We start from the raw sequence: 23,768 nt of genomic DNA, 5'->3' as shown, positions 1-23,768 counted from the left end.
CTTGTCCATCATTAGTTCTTGACCTTAGGAAAACTGTTTTGACTGACAGGCACCTCCCAAATTCCATTGTCACAAATATCATTAATAACAAACACTAGAGGGCTAAAAGTATCTGGACACCTGACCACAAGCTTGTTGGACACCCCGTTCCAGAAGCATAGGCATTAATGTGGAGTTGATTTCCCCCTTCTGATTTGTGTCTTTAACAGTCTCTGAGAAGGCTAACCAGATCCTTCTGTGGGACTTTGTATCCACATTAGTCCAAAGAACATACACTGACCAGGCATAACATTATGACCACTGATGGGTGAAGTGAATAACACTGATCATCTCTTCATCACGGCACCTGTTAGTAGGTGGGATATATCAGGCAGCAAGTGAACATTTGATCCTCAAAGTTGATGTTAGAAGCAGGAAAAATGGGCGAGCATGTTTGACAAGGGCCAAATTGTGATGGCTAGACGACTGGGTCAGAGCATCTCCAAAACTGCAGCTCTTGTGGGGTGTTCCCGGTTTGCAGTGGTCAGTATCTATCAAAAGTGGTAAACCGGCGACAGGGTCATGGGCGGCCAAGGCTCATTGATGCCGTGGGAGGCGGAGGCTGGCCCGTGTGGTCCGATCCAACAGACGAGCTACTGTAGCTCAAATTGCTGAAGAATTTAATCCCGTTTCTGATAGAAAGGTGTCACAATCCACAGTGCATCACAGTTTGTTGCGTATGGGGCTGCATAGCCACAGACCAGTCAGGGTCAAGCGCCAACAATGGGCATGTGAGCAAAAGGGGGACCAACACAATATTAGGAAGGTGGTCATAATGTTATGCCTGATCGGTGTATGGTCATACGGTTAGACACACATGTTGGACAAGAAGGCCTTGCTCGCAATCGACAGTCCAGTTCATCATAAATGTGTTCAGTTGGGTTAAGGTCAGAGCTTTAAGCAGCCCACTGAACTCTTCAAGCCATATCATTATGGACATTGCTTTGAGCCCAGGTGCCAGTAAAAGATTCTATTGTGTTTCATGTACTTGGTTACAACTCTGTCCAAGAGTAAATAAAAATACATCCAAGAGTACAAACAGTACATTTTTATGATAATTGTGTTATTTGAATGCTTTTATGTTTTGCACACCCTTGAATATCACTCGCCTTGTTCCTAAATTAAAATGTCCTGCTCCGCTTGCCACATTTTTCAATCAAGTGTGTCTGATTGGGAATTACACAGGCATGCAGGCAAACTCTCTCATTTTGATGAGCTGTTTGGGGGACAGCGTTTTTTCCACAGGTGATTGCAGTCACAGCCTCTTATTTCAATTCAGCGTCTTTTGCCCAGGGGTCAGAATTTGATTAAGCTGCATGATGGAGGATGAGGAGGCCGGGGTACGAGAGATACCTGTCATCGTCTGTTACGAGTCCTTACGGAGCGATGAGGGTAGTGCCGGCGGCCATCATTAACCTTCGAGCAGTAGCTGGTCCTCGTGTGGTGTCTGACAAGCAAGAGTATAAGAACCTCAAGCCTCATATGAGTGTGAGAAATATCATGTTAAAGTGGGAGCAGAGACCAAGTCGGATGTTCCGCCGTGTTTGATTTGTCTACGTCGAATTCACAGCTTGTAACACATTAGAAAAAAACTGTGTTTTGGGTGCAATGAACAGATCGGATTCAATCGGTGACAAATGGCAGGAAGGTGCTGAGAGAAAATGAGAGAACCTGATGGATTACATGAGGACGAGTTTCTTCATCTAGAACTTGAAATTGAACTTTTCAGGTGTTGAGTGCAAACAGATTTGTGCGGGAATGATGAAGTCGCTACTCTTGACTCAGAGACGACTACGACAACTATTCCTCAAGAGACAAGCCAGTCGATTTGTCCCGGAAAATGTGAGATGCTAGCCTTTGCTGAATACATTTGTTTACTCCTGCAGCATTTGTTGGTGCCACAGTATCGGAGTCAACAGGTAGAGCAGGACTGAGATGAGACAGACTGAAAAAGGGATTACTAGTGGTCTCAAACATCTCCCTAGTTTCTCCCACCAGATTCCATCCTGCATTGACTTGCAGATGATCGCTGGACATTCTGACTCATCTCCATCCCAAAAAGAGGAATCAATGAACTGCATAAGCCAAATCAACCTGAGGGAAAACAGCCTCAGCCTGGCAGAAATAAAGCTTGTTTGTATCAGACCGGAGGAATTTTCACTACATACATTACTGAGCAGTAAAAAATATATTTTTTTACTTCAGTTGTTGTGGGTGAATAAATTTTCTTTGATTCAACTTTAAGTGATTCTGCAGCTCAGTTTTGATCAGGGTGTGGTTGGCCGGGAGCTTATTCACAAAACACTTGTGACAAGTTCTAAATTCAATCTTCACAGTTGGCAAATCCCTCACAGGCCACCTCTTGGTATTTTTTTAAGACGGAAGGATACCTGAAGGAGATCCATGAAGACACTAAACAACCCCAAAAACTTCAAGAACAACTTTAATGTAAAAGAACAAACACATGGAACAAAACATCAACAGACTTTGTAGTCATGAGCTTTTTGATGTTCAGTGCCACTGAAGAAGTACAGTAAACACTGCTGGAATACCAAAACATCAGCCAAAGCAAGCAAATACACCGACCAGGCATAACATTATGACCATCTTCCTAATATTGTGTTGGTCCCCCTTTTGCAGCCCCATATGCAACAAACAGCGCTGCACTGTGTATTCTGACACCTTTCTATCAGAACCAGCATTAACTTCTTCCACAATTTGAGCTCCAGTAGCTCGTCTGTTGGATCAGCTTCGCTCCCCATGTGCATCAGTGAGCCTTGGCCGCCCATGACCCTGTCGCCGGTCTACCACTGTTCCTTCCTTGGACCACTTTTGATAGATACTGACCACTGCAGACCGGGAACACCCCACAAGAGCTGCAGCTTTGGAGATGCTCTGACCCAGTCGTCTAATCATCACAATTCGGCCCTTGTCAAACTCGCTCAAATCCTCACGCTCGTCCATTTTTCCTGCTTCTAACATCAACTTTGAGGATAAAATGTTCACTTGCTGCTTAATATATCCCCCCCACTAACAGGTGCCGTGATGAAGAGATAATCAGTGTTATTCACTTCACCTGTCAGGGTGAATAGTAGGACCCTGACCAAGTATGTTGACTCTTGACCATGAGCTTGTTGAACCTCCAATTCCAAAACCATGGGCCTTAATATGGAGATGCAGTGCCCTAAAGCCATCTCCTTTTCTGGCAAGATTTTGGAGTGTGTCTGTGCCAGTTGTCATCCATCAGAAGGTCAGGCACTCATAGTGGTTAAAAAGGCATATCTCATTCTTAAATTGAACCTTAAATCAGACTAATGTTATTCAAAGAGACACCAGGCACTGTGTAAGCCATTAAACCGTGCCTCATGCAGACACAGAGAACCAGAAAGAGGTTCTGCATTTTAATGTATATAGATGAGAATAGGGTTTCACTTATTAAAAATTAAAACAGAAGAAACTGCCTGTGCAGAGCATAACGTCACTACAAAACAGTAGAATCCCGAATATATCACCTTGCAAATCCCTTGCATGCGGCCCTTAAATCGGAAAGCAGCTTTTTTATGCGATCACATAAGTCATGCTGGTTAGGATATAAAACGGTGCATTTCCCAGGTGGGCTGAATCTCCTAAATCAAGACAACTTGGAAAAAACCTAAACCACACAGTTTAATTAAGATGCAAAAGAGACACGATTTACTAAGCACTTCGAATCACCAGGACCAGATGCAATCAGCAGAAAAATAAAGCTGTTGACCCTCGCCAAGTGCTTGCCTCAGTCATTTTGATGAACACATACAATTTCCATAATTATGATTACATAACTGCACTCGGTAAAGCTTATGAATCTGACCAGACCCAGATCTGGGTGAGATTGTTCGCCATTGAGGCAAGCCAGAAGGCTTTATCTACAACCTGAACCAGCCAGAAAAAGACTCCATCTAAGAGCCACACAAAGACTCGAGTTTCTGGGGCTTGTTTTTGCTCTTTAATTTTCTCTCAGAAGTGACGGCAGCTTTGTGGTTAGCTCGAGTCCCACAGAAGTTGGATCATGAAGAAAGTGAAAAAAAAAAACCCACTACAGAAAGCAACAGCATTCCAGGCTTGAACCACTAGTCCTTCTTCTTGCATCAGCAATGATTGCCATGTGACAGCCATTATCTAAGGATAAATTAAAATACTGAGGTAAACATTATTAACCCTGGAATGGAAATTTTAGTACTACTACAGGCATCTTAAGAAATAGTACTGAAACCTACAGCGTTTGTTTGTCCTGCTGACATTTCTAAACAACTGCAGATGTTTTTAGCCTCAGCTAAGGTCAGAGTTCATGACTTCACAATATGAAGCTGAAAAGGGACTCATGGAACAAAAGCAAGGAGGAAAACCCAATTAGTCAAGATAAGCATCAGTCCCTAACTGACATAAAAGGACCATAATGATCCTTTTGAGATGATGTCCCATGGACAGATCAGTCAGAGCCAAGCATGGTAGTGTGGTTTTGTGGAACGGCATTGTTGCATTAGAATCTAAATCCCATTGTTTTTAGGAAAACCTTTAATTCTGCCACATATAAGAAAATTCCTGAGAAAAATAGAATTCAAGTTCACATTAGAAGGGATTAAAGTAAAAATCTACTCACAGATGCTTTTAAAATAAAAAAACAAGGCCCTTTTATGGTCCAGCATGACAACAAGATGCTCATCCAGCATTAGTGTCCAATGGGCAATAACTTCGACTTTAAAATCTTCCGATTAACGCTTATCCTTTAAAATTGGATGCCCAACTAGCTTATAGCCAGGTGTCCACATACTTTTGACTATAAAGTATACATTATGAATTTGGCAAAGATCCGTTCTCATTGAAGCAGTGAAGTGCACCGACAGAGTGAAACAGAATCAATGCAGAAATTATGGGCCCGAGTTAACTAAGTAAATTGTGTGATTTATTACATCTTTAAGCACCTTTATAGACATTAGAGTCATTACAAACCAAAGATTAAATTATCCAATTCTCCAAACATAATACATTTATTTATTTAGAATGGCTAAGTGGACATCTAAAGTGGATCAGAATGATGATAGAAGCCCGGGTCTCTAGCAGAAAATAGTTTAAATAATGCAATCTTTAAACCAGTCGTCATGATTATAGCATTTTAGCCGACAATGAATGATCATACAATCCTAATCGATGATTTGTTGTCCTTTTTGGCCTTTTATGTCTTACACATACACAAATATTTATTTAGCAGAACGCTACAGGTGATGAGAAATTTCAGAACTGAGTATCAGTGAAGGATAAATGTAATAAAGTTATTCAGGTCAGCTTTAAGGGCGGCACGGTGGCTTGGTGGGTAGCACCGTCACCTCACAGCAAGAAGGTCCTTTCTGTGCGGAGTTTGCATGTTCTCCCCGTGTCTGCGTGGGTTTTCTTCCGGGAGCTCCGGTTTCCTCCCACAGTACAAAGACATGCAGTCAGGTTAATTGAAGACACTGAATTGCCCTACAAGTGAGTATGTGTGTCTGCCCTGCGATGGACTGGCATCCCGTCCAGGGTGTTACTGTGTGCCTTGCGCCCATTGAAAAGCTGGGATAGGCTCCAGCACCCCCCGTGACCTAATTGGATAAGCGGATAAGAAAATGAATGAATAAATGAATGAAAGATTAGCTTTAATCCACTTTTGAAATACGAGTCTTTAATGGTTTGTGGTGGGACATTATCCTTACAGTGAAACATGGTGGTGGCAGCATCTGAAGGAGGGATTATCCATGAAGAAACCTTCTCCAGAATACATGCCAACTCCATGACATGGAGTGGGTTATCACAGCTTAGGCCCACACTTAAACCCCATCACAAACCTGTAGAGAGACCTGAAAATGGCAGTTTAGAGACTTTTGCTATTCAGTTTGATAGAGCTTGGCAGGATTTGGCATCATGAATGGGATAAACTGCTGAAATTCTAGTCTGCGAAGCTTGTAGGGACACATCCAAGAAGACTTATAGCTGTAATCACTGCCAAATGGGCTTCTGAGTACTTTTATAAGTAAACGATTGAGTTTTTGATTTTTAGTTCATTTTAAAACATTACAAATCTACTTTCATGTCATCATTAGGGTGATTAAATGTAGAATGTGGAGACGCATCCAAAAATAAGTTCTTCAAAGGGAATGATATCAAATGACAGCAAAGTCATAACAGCAAGGCAATAATGACTTCAAAGTGCTTGAGATGTCCTTCTGAGTCAGTTTAACTACAACCCTTTCACCTTTTATCCAATTAGATAATTAGCAATATTCATCTAGACTTCTGACCACCATTCTCTAATAAAGCATTTTTCGCAGAGCAATAGTTATTTACCAGCAACATTTAGTCATATTTTCTTTAAACCACTTACCTTGTACAAACTGATAAATTCATTAGAGACTAATCTGTCTGGATTAGGGAAATAAATTCTAAATTGTGCAGTTGATTATGAGCAAACACCGGCTACAAAGAGCTTTCACGTACCAGTCCCTTTCTAAGAACTACTCAAGGAGATCTCATTTATCTTCTACGCCTTGCAGCTCCACCATTCTCTCGGTCTCTTAATAAGAAAAAAAGAGCCAAAACACACTGAACTTTCCAACTTTAATAACGTTGCTTTATTTGCTGCAAGTGTCTTTCTGTATAAACAGACTGAGCTACCAGTTTAATACTTCTACCTACATTCACTAGCCATTTTATCAAGTACGTCCACCATATCCACTATTTGGCCGAAAGTATGAAAGTGTTAGATTGTTAGACATGCTATTCCAAAACCATGAGCCTTAATATTAACTTTGACAAGTTTTGCACATAATTCACATGTGTCAAACTCAAGGCCCGCGACAGTGACCAGAGCGCCATCATACAGCTGAAAATATATTACATTACACAATTATATGACAAACCATTTTTCATTTCATTTTCCAAGCGTAATAAAAATCACATTTTCAAAGTGGCTTATTCAATTCTTGGAATTTAAAATAAATGATTGTGAGGTTTAAACATCCAGATGTGAATGTATAAGGAAAGCTTTATACATTAAGTGTGGTTTGGAATGCAGGACAGATGTACAGCTTGTGTGTTTACAGTTACCACCAAACATCTACACTGTGCAAGCTAAGCAGACTGCAGAGAATCATTATAAGTAAGGCCCTCAATCACAGAGGGAAAAAAAGCTTTTAGCTCCAAACAAAGCGCCATTGTTTAGTTGGAAACACAGATGGACTTTAAACAGCGCTTGATTCTGGCAGAATTATTCACTCCAAGCTTTCAGCTCAGACTTACAAAGTCTGCAAAATTTCCTCAACTAAATAACAATAAAACTAAGAGACTTTCTCAATAAAGCTGGAAAAAGAACAGAACTGAGCAGAACGTGGCCCAGCGAGCAGGGAATCCCTGAATCTGCCCACCTAGAAAGTTCAGGGCTTCTGGGAGTTAAATCCTGTCTGGCTTTAAATCCCAGCAGACACTGTGTAAGACACCAGAAAGCACTGAGGCAGGTACAACCTGTCTGGAGGTTTAATGAAGCTGCAAACCGGAGCTGCGTTTGGTTTTGCGAATGGTTCAGAACACAGAGTCAGCAGTGCATGAAATAAATACATCAACAAGAAGTGAAAAACCGCAAACCAGACACAGAGGCTCATCCATAATGTGAGTATGAGGGGTACGTCTGCACGGGAGTGAAATTTAAGCTTTTAAGGCACTTTGTTTTTATAGCTCAAACACAATATCAGCAACATATCAAGAAATAAACATTTTAAACTGGATAGTAAGTTCAAGCATTTGTCCATAACCCATATGCTCTTTTTCTGAGCATATGGGTTATGGGTTTTTTATTGGTCATGTATTTGAAGGAACAGCCTGTAATCATCACTGGGCATTTGGTACATTTACAGCATTGGAGTGGTGTAGGGGTGGAATCTGGCACACTTTGGCATCCCTACTCAAAGTCCATAATAAAGTTAACAGAAATGCCTTATAAACACGTTCCTGTAGAAAGTGTGTTAGCTTACTGCTAATTAGAAAATCAACAAAACACAGAATTTGACTGGGGTGTCCAAACTTTTGAATGGCTGGTATGAGCGGATCAGACACAGCAGCGCTGATGGAGTTTTTAAACACCTCACTGTCACTGCTGGACTAAGAATAGTCCACCAACCAAAAATATCCAGCCAACAGTGCCCGGTGGGTAGCGCCCTGTGACCACTGATGAAGGTCTTGAAGATGACCGACTCAAACAGCAGCAATAGATGAGCGATTGTCTCTGACTCTACATCTACAAGGTGGACCAACTAGGTAGGAGTGTCTAATAGAGTGGCCAGTGAGTGGACACGGTATTTAAAAACTCCAGCAGCGCTGCTGTGTCTGATCCACTCATACCAGCACAACACACACTAACACACCACCACCATGTCAGTGTCACTGCAGTGCTGAGAATGATCCACCACCTAAATAATACCTCCTCTGTGGGGGTCCTGACCATTAAAGAACAGCATGAAAGGGGGCTAACAAAGCATGCAGAGAAACAGATGGACTACGGTCAGTAATTGTAAAACTACAAAGTGCTTCTATATGGTAAGTGGAGCTGATAAAATGGACAGTGTTATGGCTGATCGGTGTATATATTTTAAGTATTCTGACTGCTTATTTGACTGGTGTCAGGCTTTTTAAGAGCACAGGACTATTTAAAACAGTGGTATGAGTGACAGCTGGAGTAATCGACTCTGATGAGATATTTCTGACTCAAATTTATTGTTTTACAAAGCAGATGCAAAATAAACCCTGCAACAGCCGGAAGGCCACGTTTGTTAAAAGTAAATATCAGGATGTAGGGTTGCCAAAATAAATCTGGCTGAAAATGAGAAGAACAGCAGCAAGATTAGAAAAAAAAAAGTACGAGAAAATACCTCGTATCCTTCACAGAAGGACGTAACGCTGCCGGCTGGCATGAAAATATTCACACTGGATGGAGTTCTGTCATCAATTTAATTTGGGCGAGGGTTCAAAATGCTTCCGTGAAATGCAGGGTGCTGGATTAATTACTCTGCGTCTGTGATGTTTCTTTGTTGAACCCTCTGGCAGAAAAAAAAAGGAAACTAGAAAAAAAAAGCACCCATGGAGAGAGTTCAGGAGCAGGATAGATGGATAACCCTGACCGCTGCTGTTTGGTTTGTCATAAATCTTCTCCAGTTCAGCACAGACTTGAGCTCTGACTTTACAGTAAATGCATTCACCTCCATCGCCTGCTTCACCGAATAACAACATCAGATTCATAACCACATAGATAAAGGAATACAAGGGGCATCAGAACAGACGGGGTGGCAGTCCTGAACGTCCAGCGTGGCAGAGTGAGTCGGGTCACGTTCGACGATGGCGTGGTCTCATGTCCGCATCCCCCTTCGACCTCAGGACGGGTTCGGCTGCAGACCTTTAGACAGCATGGCTCGCACTTTAGCCATGAGGTCCTGTGATGGACAAGAGGAAAAATAAGAAAGGGTCAGATAAGCTGGACATGAGAAATGAAGTAGAAGACCAGTGCAGGAAAACACAACAAACATTCAGCATCAAACTGTATCTACTGGATACTTATTTATTTATTAGGATTATTATTATTATATTATTAGGATATTATTTTTTTATGTCATGTTTTACACTTTGGTTATATTTATGTCATGGACAATTTTGTATCTCCAATTCACCTCACTGCACGTTTTTGGACTGTGGGAGGAAGCCCACACAGACACTGGGAGAACATGCAAGTCCAGACAGAAAGGACCCGAACCGCTCCACCTGGAGATCAAACCCAGGACAATGTTCTGCTGGGAAACCTCGGGTCCTGCCATCCATGTGGATGTTACTTTGACACGTCCCACCTACCTAAGCATTGTTGCAGACCACGTTCACCCTTACATGGAGACGGTATTACCTGATGGCTGTGGCCTCTTTCAGCAGGATGATGCGCCCTGCCACAAAGCACAAATGCTTCAGGAACGTTTGAGGAGCACAGCAACGAGTTTGAGGTGTTGACTTGGCCTCCAAATTCCCCAGATCTCAGTCCGATCGAGCGTCTGTGGGATGTGCTGGACAAACAAGTCTGATCCATGGAGGTGCCACCTCACAATTAAGAGGAGTTAAAGGATCTGCTGCTAACATCATGGTGCCAGATACCACAGCACACCTTCAGGGGTTTAGTGGAGTCCATGCCTCAATGGGTCAGGGCTGTTTTGGCAGCATAAACGGGACCAACACAATGTTCGGAAGTTGGTCAATGTTATGCTTGATCGGTGTATAAAGAGGATGTGGCTTTCAATAATTACAAGCGGTCATACCGTGCTCTTTCAAGAGGTCTTATACTGTGATCCTTCGAGAGGTTCTCGTCGCTATAATTATTTTACTTACTGTGTGCACTTGCCTCTTGAAGTCTATTGTCTATTTAAAGGAAGAGACAGATGTCTCTGCTTCACAGCAGCTTCATTACAGCTGTGGCTGTTTACTATAATAGCTGCTGCTTAATTTTCGAAAGGTCAACACACTTCTGTCTCATTTCATTTGTGTATTCCTGGTACTTATAATAATAATAGAAGAATTTGGCCTCTACCACCGCAATTTGTATTCATTCGGATGACCATGAAAAATGCCATTCCTTGTTATGTATGCATCGTCTAGTCATTTTTTAAAAGGATTTTCTTTTTGGGTTAGATTTTCTTCATATTTTTATTTATAAAGTGCATGAGTGCTTGGTAAGACCTTGGTAACCATTTTAAAAGAAGTCAATACAGTCAATACAATACTTGTACAGTCAGTAAAACTCATATTTATCCACCCCACAGATTCCATGCCCACAAGGTAGAATTTTTAGAAAGTTGTTCAGAATCTACTTTGAATGTGACAAAAGCAATTTTCCAACAGATTTTTACTAACCGATCCATTTAACTTTTAATTCATTATTTCAAAATTCCAGACCAAGTTGACGGGGCCTTTAAATAGCTTCGTACATTCCAGAAAACAATGTCATGGCTTTAGAAGCTTCCAATCGGCTTATCGACAATATCGGAGTTAATTAGAGGTCGTATCCAATTACCTGACTGCATTACGCTTCCTCTCTACTGATGTTGATCTCCTCTTCTGACCGAGGAGAGCCGTGACTAACACACGCCCCCTCCGACACGTGTGCACTAACCGACTGCATCTTTTCACCTGAACAAGGCAGGTTCATATGTGGATCAGCTTTGTGTACGGAGAGTCACACCCTGATCACACGATCCCTCGTTCCTGTACAGGCGCCTTCAATCAGCCAGCAGAGGTCGTAATTGCATCAGTTTTGAGGAATCCCCTTCAACACCCTCCCTACGAACAAGCCAATCATTGTTTGGGTAAGTGCCCAGCCTGTTGGTAACAGCTGAGATTTGAACTCACGAGTTCAAATGCGCCACCTGAGCGCTTGTGGCAGTATTTTAAGGCCTACCTTCAAGGCCTGTTTGCGTCTGTGCTCGACATCGTAGACAAATCAAACGAAATCAGCCAAGACACCAGAAAAATGTCTGGTACATCATTGGGAGCAAATTCAAAACACCTCAAGGTACCATGTTGATCGAATCAAATGTCAATATGCGAATTTTAAGCACCATGGGACCACATCAGCAAGGAGATGCATTCCTTCTCCTAGAGATGAACAATACTTACTGGTGAGAAAATATCCGCAGCATCACATTGTGGGAGTGCTTCGCTGCAGGACGGACAGGTCCACTTCACAGAATGGATGGCATCATGAGGAAGGAAAATGATGTGGAGATATTAAAGCAATATCTCAAGATATCAGCCAGAAAGTTGAAGCTTGGGCGCTAATGGGTCTTTCAAATGGACAATGACCCCAGGTCCACTTTTTGTTGTGGCAAAATGACTAAAGGACAACAAAGTGAAGGTAATGGAGTGGCTGTCGCAAAGGTCTGACCCCAATCCCATTGAAAAATTATGGGCAGAACTGGGAAGAAAGCACGTGCACATGAGGAGACCTTTAAACCTGACTCGGTTCTGCCAGTTCTGTCAGGGGGGAATGGAATGTAATTCCAGCAAGTCATTGTGAGAAGCTACCATTGTGGACGGCAACCTGAAACTTTGTCCCAAGTTAAACAATTTAAAGGCAATGCTACCAAATACTAACCTACTATAGATACACCAATTAGGCATAACATTATGACCACCTCCTTGTTTCTACACTCACTGTCTATTTTATCAGCTCCACTTACCATATAGAAGCAATTGTAGTTCTACAATTACTGACCGTAGTCCATCTGTTTCTCTAGATACCTTTTTAGCTCCCTTTCATCCTGTTCTTCAATGGTCAGGACCCCCACAGGACCACTACAGAGCAGGTATTATTTAGGTGGTGGATCATTCTCAGCACTGCAGTGACAATGACATGGTGGTGGTGTGTTAGTGTGTGTTGTGCTGGTATGAGTGGATCAGACACATCAGCGCTGGAGTTTTTAAATACCGTGTCCACTCACTGTCCACTCTATTAGACACTCCTATCTAGTTGGTCCACCTTGTAGATGTAAAGTCAGAGACGATCGCTCATCTATTGCTGCTGATTGAGTTGGTCATGTTCTAGACCGTCATCAGTGGTCACAGGACGGTTGGTGGACTATTCTCAGTCCAGCAGTGACAGTGAGGTGTTTAAAAACTCCATCAGCGCTGCTGTGTCTGATCCACTCATACCAGCACAACACACACTAACACACCACCACCATGTCAGTGTCACTGCAGTGCTGAGAATCATCCACCACCCAAATAATACCTACTCTGTGGTGGTCTTCTGGGAGTCCCGACCATTGAAGAACAGCATGAAAGGGGGCTAACAAAGTATGTAGAGAAACAGATAAACTACAGTTAGTAATTGTACAACTACAATGTGCTTCTATATGATAAGTGGAGCTGATAAAATGGAGTGTAGAAACAAGGAGGTGGTCATAATGTTATGCCTAGTCAATGTATATGTAAACTTCTGAGCCACTATCTGAGTTTAAATGAATGTGGCTAAGCCTTCAAGTCTATATAGTCTAACAATAAAACCAGATAAGACCGAGAAAGGAGGGTCAAGAGGGCACAGAAAGAAACGCGTCAAAGCCCCTAGCATAACCAAGGACCATCCACACAGACCTGATTGAAATTTCAAATGATGTTTTTTACAGCGTGTATGGTAATCCGCGGCTTTTATATGCGGCTCTGGACTTATTGTTATGGCTGACAGGGTCACGTAATGGTACTTTCAGCAGTAGCACTAGGATATTTGTATCTAACCCTGCCTGTCAGAAGAAAAAAAATGCAGCACAAGGTCGTGTGGGTGGATTTCAGCCGTATGTACATTCATTTATGCAGCGTAGCTTTTATCTCCAGGTACACGCATGTACAACAGAAACATGCATGAATACATGATCCGGTGTCAGACCAGGCGATGGCTTTGAATATGCCACCGGTTCAGAGCTGATCTACAACGATAGAAGATAGAATTGAATTCACAAACCTGTTCCACTTGTGACCTGAAACGGTTCCAGATTATCAGTGATGGTTTAACACACACCTGAGAGGAAGCCTGCCGTGCCTACATCTGTACCCCAAACGTAAACCATCGAATCAAGGAGATATTTCCATAGAAGCCGAGCGAGTTAAGCCGACGGCGCGGGTCCCTTCGTCTAGCCTGACTGAGATATTGATCAATAAACCTGGGAACACAGATACTCTCAGGTTTACTCATTTAATACTTCAGGTTCCTAAGTCCTCTCCTATAGACTTCATGTTACTTTAATGGAGTCTTAAGGCGAAAAAAAACCCCCCAGAATTATGGACATCATAGCATTTCGATGCTTCAATGTTTTGGATCGTCTTGCCGGAAGATCAAACTATAACAGAGTTGAGCTTCAAGATTTGCATTTACAATTCCAGTTACAATCCCTGATCTACAACGACAGAAGATAGAATTGAATTTGCGAACCTGTTCCACCGGTGACCTGAAACGGTTCCGTATTATCAGTGATGGTTTAACACACACCTGAGAGGAGCCTGCCGTGCCTACATCTGAACCCCAAACGTAAACCTGGAGTGTATGAATCAAATCACGGAGATATTTAATCTGAGTGTCAGCCATTTCCATAGAAGTTGAGCGAGTTAAGCCGACGGCGCGGGTCCCTTTGTCTAGCCCGACTGAGATATTGATCAATAAACCTGGGAGCACAGATACTCTCAGGTTTACTCATTAGATACTCCAGGTTCCTAGGCTCTCTCCTATAGACTTCATGTTACTTTAATGGAGTCTTAAGGCAAAAAAGAAATCCTGAATTATGGACATCATACTATTTCGATGCTTCAATGTTTTGGATCGTCTTGCCGGAAGATCAAACTATAACAGAGTTGGGCTTCAAGATTTGCATTTACAATCCCAGTTCAAATCAGGGAGATATTTAATCTAAGTGTCAGCCATTTCCATAGAAGCCGAGCGAGTTAAGCCGACGGCGCGGGTCCCTTTGTCTAGCCCGACTGAGATATTGATCTAGAATTCCAATAAAGTCCCAACATAAGGATTCATAAAACAAATATAAGTTACAAAACACGGGCGCACACGGAATGCAGAGCGAATTTGAATGAATATTGGATCGCTGTGGGGTGGTATAATAATCTCAGTTCGAGTAGTTGGGTGAAAATGTATCATGGTTTTAGACGCAACAGACACTCGGCTCCTCAGGAAGAGTCTCTTCATCTGATAAGCATAAAGAATTCTCTCATGATTGTGTTAGGGGTGTTGCAAAAATGGTTTTGAATAAATTACAGTAGGACTTTTGTTTATTATGGCCACAGGAGACATGGCCTAAGTGGGGCACTATGTTGGACCCTACTTAGTGTATGCACACTAGTACAAAGTAGTACTGTACATGCACATCCTAAAATTCAGCATGGATAACAGGTGCTAGACTGGCCTGTCTGCAGGCCACTACCATGGACAATTGAGGTGAAGTGTTAAATCTACAAAGAATAGAAAAGTTCCTCTTTTAAAACCACAATTGGTGTGCCAATTTCCCAAACTACTAAAGTAAATTGAATATTGGGAAAAGTGGTTTTAACCTTTTTTAATTAAATTTAATTAAATACATTTGCTTATTACTGCAGCCTGTCTTTTCCTACCGTCCCCACCTTAGGTTTTGTATTATCTCATGGTACTTAATGGAGTCCATCATTAATACAATAGAAAATTGTGAAGATTAGGGGTTTTAATTAATAAGTATAATTAATAATATCCCTCTCCTCTTCCCCCTTTCCACCCAAATACATTTTGTCTGTGATAGATGGATAAAAAGATGGACACCCTCAGTAATTGTAGATTTGGTGTTATACTGGAGTACTTTCTATGATCTTTTGATTAAACAGCACTACTTTCAGTTTTAAACAAAGAAATCAGCAACAACAAAGTACAATTAAACCCAGCAAACTATTACATAAAGCATCCAAGTGAGTCAGGAATAGTTTAATAACTGCATCGATTTGTGAGGATATCCCCTTACACGACACCCCCCCCCCCCCCCCCAGCTTTATTAACAGAACAAAGTTTTTTAAACCCTTCTGAGGCCTCCCACTGCGAGCCCGACATGCCACGCTCCTGTAAACACTTTAACTGCCTCCTATTAGACCACCAGCATTGGCAGGGGTCTGATAAATATCTGACTCGCATCCAATAGCTCATTCGGCCTGCTCTAGCCAGGCTCTGGAAGTGGATGTGGTCTGCTGCCCACTGTTCGAGTTGCAGATGTGTTAAAGCTTAATGCTTGCCAAACTATTAAATGAAAAACTAGCCTAAAATATAAATAAATTTACATCATCCCCTGAGTTTAAATGTTGCTGATCAGCCAAGTCAGGTTGAATGTGTTAAGTTTGCTTCTGTAGTTCTGGGGAAATAAATCCAATGGACTGTCACGGATTTGGTTTTTATCATCATAACCATAGTAGCTACGTATAAAATTATAGTGTATTCTTTATTTAATGTGAAATATTGGCATAATTACTGGCAAATAATGTCTGAGCTACAATGGTGCTCCAACCTTGACAGTGACTAATATCTATATCTATGCCAAATGTGCATTTTTATTTAATAATAGTATATTTTCTGATTTTACAAAGCTGCTGTCTTTATATTGTTGGTTGGAGCACTATTCTATTCCCAGAACGGACAGTGAGGTCATTATAATCCCTGATATACTCATACCAGTAAAACATACTAACATATTATTGACATATTAGCGCCACTGCAGTGCTAAAAATGGTCAACAACTGGTCAGGGGGTGGTTTATATTCATGGGTTGAGGTAGAGGGGGTGACATAGCAACAAACTGATCGTCTCTCCAGCAGTGACAGTGAGGTGTTTAAAAACTCCATCAGCGCTGCTGTGTCTTATCCACTCATACCAGCACAACACACACTAACACACCACCACCATGTCAGTGTCACTGCAGTGCTGAGAATGATCCACTACCTGCTCTGTGGTGGTCCTGACCGTTGAAGAACAGCATGAAAGAGGGCTAAAAAGCATGCAGAGAAACAGATGGACTACAGTCAGTAGTTGTAGAACTACAAAGTGCTTCTATATGGTAAGTGGAGCTGATAAAATGGACAGTGAGTGTAGAAACAAGGAGGTGGTTTTAATGTTATGGCTGATCAGTGTATATATATATATATATATATATACAGTTCATCTTTTAGAATGTAGGAAAATGCCTATGTATAAAGTTTTTGTATAACTTTCTTATAGCAGTCGACTGAATGTAGAGGACAGTGCATATAGAGGACAGAGCATATATTATTTATGGATATGTACCTATGAATTATAAAGAAGTGTGCATGCTGGTTTCATTGTATAGTTTAGCTTTTTGCATTTATCACTTTTAAAAATCCTGTCTGCTTATTCACCAGTTCCTTCCTGGTTTCCCTCCACACCTCAAGGGGGAATTCACCCTACTGTTGGAAAACCACTGCTTCAAGAGTCAAAGTGTGATAGTTATTGGGTTAACGTGACTGACCATGCTTGTAAAGCGAGGTCCATAACGGCAAGACTGGCTAGAGAAGTCTGAACCCCGTTGAACATCTTTAGAATGAATTGGATGCCCTTTAAGAGCCAGGCCTTTCATCCAATAGCAGCACCTTACAAATGATGGGCACAAATTCACACAAAGGCACTTCAAAATCTTTGGGAAAGCTTTCCAAGAGAAATTGGCCCATTTTTCTCTATATAATAACTCTATATAAATGCTTATGGCTTTACAAGTGGATGTCCAAGAAGCTGATGGTCAGATCTGGTTGAAGAGGCATGGAATAGGTGGATAAGCCAAATGTGGCTTGGTGATTGAGAACTGCAATCAGAGCATGAGGATTTGTGGCATTAGTGACAGGGCATGTTGGGATAAAGAGATACAGCATGATACAGTGAGCCATAAGGCATGAACAGATGCGGTGGTTGAGTAAATCTTCACCGCCGTTACATTGCATCATATATACACAGCTGTGTACGATGCATGCACTTTGACAGGGTAATCCATCTTTCTACCCATGAACGCTGCAGCTGTTTGCATATTGGTGAGTCCCAAAAACAACGTGGCTATTTGTTTCTGTTTTTACCATGAAAGCAGCTACACTAAATCGTTTACAATTTACAAACACACCGCAAAACCACTAATAATTACAGTTCTGGTGCAATTCATCTTTACTGTGTTTATGTAAATCCAGTCCGTCCAGCAGGATTCCACTAGGGCATTCTTATAACCTTCCCCCAAACTATACACTCATCAAGCATAACATCATTGTTTCTACACTCACTGTCCAGGACCACCACAGAGCAGGTATTATTTAGATGGTGGATCATTCTCAGCACTGCAGTGACACTGACATGGTGGTGGTGTGTTAGTGTGTGTTGTGCCGGTATTAGTGGATCAGACACAGCAGCGCTGCTGGAGTTTTTAAATACCGTGTCCAATCACTGTCCACTCTATTAGACACTCCTACCTAGTTGGTCCACCTTGTAGATGTAAAGTCAGAGACGATCGCTCATCTATTGCTGCTTTTTGAGTCGGTCATCTTCTAGACCTTCATCAGTGGTCACAGGACGCTGCCCACGGGGCGCTGTTGGCTGGTTATTTTTGGTTGGGGGACTATTCTTGGTGCCCAGCAGTGACAGTGAGGTGTTTAAAAACTCCAGCAGAGCTGCTGTGTCTGATCCACTCATACCAGCACAACACACACTAACACACCACCACCTAAATGATACCTGCTCTGTAGTGGTCCTGTGGGGGTCCTGACCATTAAAGAACAGCATGAAAGCAGGTTAAAACAATATGTAGAGAAATAGATGGACTACAGTCAGTAATTGTAGAACTACAAAGTGCTTCTATATGGTAAGTGGAGCTGATAAAATAGACAGTGAGTGTAGAAACAAAGATGGTTTTAATGTTATGCCTGATCGGTGTAGTGCAATGCATGGTGGGATACTGTGTGTGGGTGAGGACGAGGAGGAAGGTGCAGGTTCGTCTATGTAAATGAAGTACATTAGCGAGGACTCTGCAGTGAAAGACAGACTCATTTTTCTCACATTTACGTGCTTACACGACGCTTGCATACATTATTAACTTGTCATTGGATTAAATTGGCCTTCGCAAGAGTTATTACTGATTTCAGAGCAGGACGACCAATCATATGGCTTTTCTTAGGAAATATACTCCTGGTGCATAATTCCACTTTAAATTAATTCAGTGTGTACTGGATTTGTATGCATGTGCAATTATAAGCATAAGCCTTTCCAAACTAGTCATTTCCAGTTCCCACGTTGTGGCTCCTTGGGTGCTTAAAGGTCCTGTATAAACTCTATAAACTCTGGCCCAGCATTCTTTCCTTTGTTCTTACATAAATATTATAAACTTGTGAATAATTTCACCAAATTTAAACTGGTGAACACATACAGCTCAGTCCGGACAGACAGGATTAGTTTGATCTTGATTATAAAAGCTTGTTGCTTGTGTTGTGTCCTCGACACCCACCACAGCACTGCTAAGAATAGACTAGCTTATTTATCTTATTCATCTGCCAGGACTTTACTGTATTGTTCTCCATATACACAGTATAGTCAAATGTACACCGATCAGCCGTAACATTAAAACCACGTCCTTGTTTCTACACTCACTGTCCATTTTATCAGCTCCACTTACCATATAGAAGCACTTTGTAGTTCTACAATTACTGACTGTAGTCCATCTATTTATCTACATATCTTTTTAACCTGCTTTCACCCTGTTCTTCAATGGTCAGGACCCCCACAGGAGCACCACAGAGCACGTATTATTTAGGTGGTGGGTCATTCTCAGCACTGTAGTGACACTGACATGGTGGTGGTGTGTTAGTGTGTGTTGTGCTGGTATGAGTGGATCAGACACAGCAGCACTGCTGAAGTTTTCAAATACCGTGTCCACTCACTGTCCACTCTATTAGACACTCCTACCTAGTTGGTCCACCTTGTAGCTGTAAAGTCAGAGCTGATCGCTCATCTATTGCTGCTGTTTGTGTTGGTCATGTTCTAGGCCTTCATCAGTGGTCACAGGACGCTGCCCACAGGGTGCTGTTGGCTGGATATTTTTGGTTAGTGGACTATTCTCAGTCCAGCAGTGACAGTGAGGTGTTTAAAAACTCCATCAGCGCTGCTGTGTCTGATCCACTCATACCAGCACAACACACACTAACACACCACCATCATGTCAGTGTCACTGCAGTGCTGAGAATCATCCACCACCTAAATAATACCTGCTCTGTGGTGGTCCTGTGGGCGTCCTGACCATTAAAGAACAGCATGAAAGAGGACTTTCTGATGCTTCTATGTGGTAAGTGGAGCTGATAAAATGGACAGTGAGTGTAGATTAAGCAGTTTGTTTGCATCATGCATCTTGTTTTTTCCCCAATCCTATTACACTACCTCTGGTTCTGACTCCATCTCTCACCCCTCTAACCCGCACTGTACACCGCGTTAATGACGAATTTAGAAGGTGCTGGGTCATCCTGCACCCTCGCTTAGCACCTCCATCTAATCAAACCATTAGTCACCTTGCATGCACTCCACTCCACCCATGTGAAGTAAGCCTTTATAAATCATCATATATATCCAATCAATTTCACTGCCAAGGACTGTGAGCAAAAAAAAAAGAAAAAAAAGTCTTTACCAGTGCAGCAGCACCCTTTTAGGAAGAGGGCGCCAGTTCCTCCGTTACTCCCCCCTCATACACACATCCATCAGTCTGCCTGCTAGTGCTGTTATTTCTGGGATTAACAGCAGGTTCTTCTCATTGCTCTACCAGCTGTGGCTTTTCATTAGAAGCGCTACTTTACCAGTAGGATTTAGAGGTGTCACCGCTAGACTGGAGTAAAGCCAAAAAAAGAGCAAATAGCTCCAGTGGCTGTGAAACTGGGTCCAGATGGGAATCCAGTCTCAGTCAGAATAACGACAGGTTTAGAGATGTGATGTTGCCCAGTGAATTAAAGCAGACAGTAATGCGATGGAGGACACTGCATCATACCAGTACATGTAGTGTGTTTGCTTATCCTCAACCACTCCTCACTCTTACACAAAAAAAAATGTAGCTTATTTTTTATTGAGGGTAGACGAAGGGAAAAAGGGCTACGGGCTTTGCTTGCCTAAAAATCCACACTGATGTAAAGCCTGTCATCTATGTTTCAGCAGCTTCTAATTCATGCTGCACCTTCCTTCTCTCTTTCCTTCCATCTTTCTTGTCTTTCATTCTCTTTCCTCCCTTCATTCCATTCCTACTTCTCTCTTTTTTTCTTTCTTCCTTCCCTCTGTCCTTCTTTCCTTCCTTCTCTCTGTCCTTCCTTCCTTCTCTCTCTCTCTCTTTCCTCCTTCATTCCTTCCTTCTCTTTGTCCTTCCTTCCTTCCTTCCTTCCTTCCTCTCTTTCCATTCTTCTTTCTCTTTTTCCTTCATTCCTGTCTTCTTTCTGTCCATCCTACTCTCCTTCTTTACTTCCATATTTCTCTCTTTCTCTCCTTTCATACTTCCTTCATTTCTCTTCATCCCTCCCTTCTCTTTTCTCTTTTTTTGTCTTTTTCCCATTTTTTTTTTTCATTAGTTAAAAGAAGTCACTGTTCAAGTTCCTGTTTAATGGGTGCGGCTAAACTAGCCCTGATTATCAGAGCACAGAGAAGTCACCAGTTACAGTCAATCGTTATCACTTATGAGGAATTTAGGAGGTCATGTGATGAAGTAGGATGACATTTTCAGACACCAATAAATTAATAAACTAAGTTGCAGTGTGTGTATTTAACCCCACGTCCCTAAATAATTTTCATGTTTTTAACACCACGTTACCCTAATCAGGGTCACGGTGGGTCCGGTGATGCAAGAACACACTGTGGAAGGGCGCCAATCTATCGCAGGGTCTTGTCTACCCCTCCAAAGACGATGCCAAACAGGTCTGTGTGTATAGCACTGCTGGGGATTCAAACCCTGGATCCTAGCCACAGTGGGCTAGTGTAGTTTTCCTCTGTGCCACCCAAGCGCCCCGTTAGGCCACAAATGCTGCCGTTCCAGTCGTTCAGGCACAGAAACATTCCAAGTCCATACACGTAGTCCTTACAGGTGTATACAAACTGACTGTGTAATACAATCGAAATCTTTCCTTCCTTCCTGTGGGACATCGAATTGGGGAAAAGGAACGGATAACAACATCTCAACTCCTCTAACCCCCCACCCCCTCTCCCCACCGCCGCAATAACCCACTCATGGCATTTCGTTCATGACACGGGTGAGGGCAGAGATCAGTGCAAAGCTGTTCGGAGTGACAGCTGCACTGCATGAGCTTGCCGAAATGACATTCGCGTCACACACACACACACACACACACTCACACTCACACTCACACTCACACTCACACACACTCACACACACTCACACACACACTCACACTCACACACTCACACACACTACAGGATTAATAGTCTCAGTCGGTGCACATCGTTCAATATCAAATGCTAACGTTCTGCCAGCTTTACTTAACTGACATTGACTGACTGAACCTGATTGACAGTAAACACAGTACACACGTGGCTGTTATCCTCATATTTTTTTAATGCATTTTACCCCCTTTTTCTCCCAATTTAGCACAGCCAAATTGCTGCTGGGGACCCTGACGGTGGGGTATATTCGTCTGACACACACTCCTTCCGATGTGTGCACAGTCCACCAATCCCGTCGTGAGACGTACATAGAGCCACACCACGCCTCTGGCGCTCTGCTCTGGGCAACCAAGGTCCTTAGACAGCATTGATAACCCCACCCCTTAGTCCGGTCTTTCCCACCCAGCAGACTGGAGGCCTGTTTTGTCTGCAGCAGGCATTAGCCAATTGTGCCTGCTAGATGGCGCCCAGCCGACCGGTGGCAGAGCCGGGATTCAAACCTGGGAGCTCAGAATCTCGGCGCTGGTGTGCTAGTGGATTACCCTGCTGCTCCACCTGGGCACTATTGCAAATAATGACACATTAATAAAACAATGTTAAAGGCCTTGCGTAAGTGCCCAAGGGGCTTGAACCAGCGGCCTTTCGATTAATAGTCCTGTACAGCTAGGCTACAACTAGATGTCCACCACTGTAGGGGTCGAGCATTCAAACCTGTACCATTCTCTTGGTGTATGCCAGATTTGCAATTCATGTAACCCCCCCCCCCCCCCCCCCCCACCACCTCTGCTTTCCATTTCTTAGTAAAGCAGTAAGTATGGCATTTGTACCACCACAATCGAAAATGAATGCCAGCTAAACCAGCGCAGTATCAGTTCATATCTCAGAGCTGACACAGCAACCTTTCAATCAAAAGTCAAGTACCTTACCTGCTAGGCTACAACTAGATTTCTGTAGGGGGTAAAGCATTCAAACCTGTACCATTCTCTTGGTGTATTCCAGATTTGCAATTCATGTACCCCCCCCACTTCTCTTTTCCACTTCTCAGTAAAGCAGTCACTATGGCATTGCACTACCAAAATCATAATCAAGGCCACCTAAACCAGCGCAGTATCAGTTCACATCCCAGAGCATGGTAGGATGTTGACTTCTTGACTGTATCATGTATTACACCTGTCTGAAAACATCTGGACTCGTTTTAGCTTCTGCTTTAATTTCGCACCCGAGTGTGTATTTTTTTACCATCGTAAAATTTATAACTCGTTTTACGTGGAGCACACACCGCACCGAACATTTCCTCAGCCTCTCACGAACATACGGTGACATTTCAAACTCTGCCAGCGTACCTGAGTTATTTTGGTTTGAACTGAAGAAATAATGGTGGACGACACGGTCCTGTCTTTTTCCTGTGAAGGATCCCTGTGTGAGAGAGAGAGAGAGAGAGAGAGAGAGAGAGAACAAAAGAGAAGAGCCGAGTTATATAGTGTAAGAACCTGATACACTTCACAAAAGCTGCTCTGTATTTAAAGACGAACCAACAAATAAAACAGTCAGGTCAGAAAAGCCAGTGATAAAAACTTGCCAGTAAACCATCCATCCGTCCTCAGAACAGCCGATACGACAACAACGGCGGCAATCAAATCAAATAAAAACCTTTTCAAGTTCAGACAGATTCCTGTTATGTAAGGACGCTTTCTGTGATTTAAATAAAACAATCAACAGTGTC

The 23,768-nt window shown here is 42.5% G+C and overlaps 1 protein-coding gene across 1 annotated transcript in view; it reads right to left on the bottom strand.

Annotated features, from left to right (window-relative positions):
- Positions 1–6,649: 6,649 nt before the first annotated feature.
- sfswap (splicing factor SWAP) overlaps positions 6,650–23,768 on the bottom strand; it is a 114,327-nt gene continuing 97,208 nt past the window's right edge. The window contains exons 17-18 of the mRNA XM_063012196.1: positions 23,389–23,461; positions 6,650–9,524 (exon numbers count right to left, since the gene is read on the bottom strand). Of these exons, the coding sequence (XP_062868266.1) occupies positions 9,465–9,524; positions 23,389–23,461 (133 nt within the window). The 3' untranslated portion in view covers positions 6,650–9,464. The remainder of the gene's footprint in view (positions 9,525–23,388; positions 23,462–23,768) is intronic.

Source organism: Trichomycterus rosablanca, chromosome 16, assembly GCF_030014385.1.
Source record: "Trichomycterus rosablanca isolate fTriRos1 chromosome 16, fTriRos1.hap1, whole genome shotgun sequence".
Lineage (NCBI taxonomy): Eukaryota > Metazoa > Chordata > Actinopteri > Siluriformes > Trichomycteridae > Trichomycterus > Trichomycterus rosablanca.
Note: the sequence above shows the minus strand (reverse complement) of the source record. Positions and strands in the feature narration are given on the sequence as shown.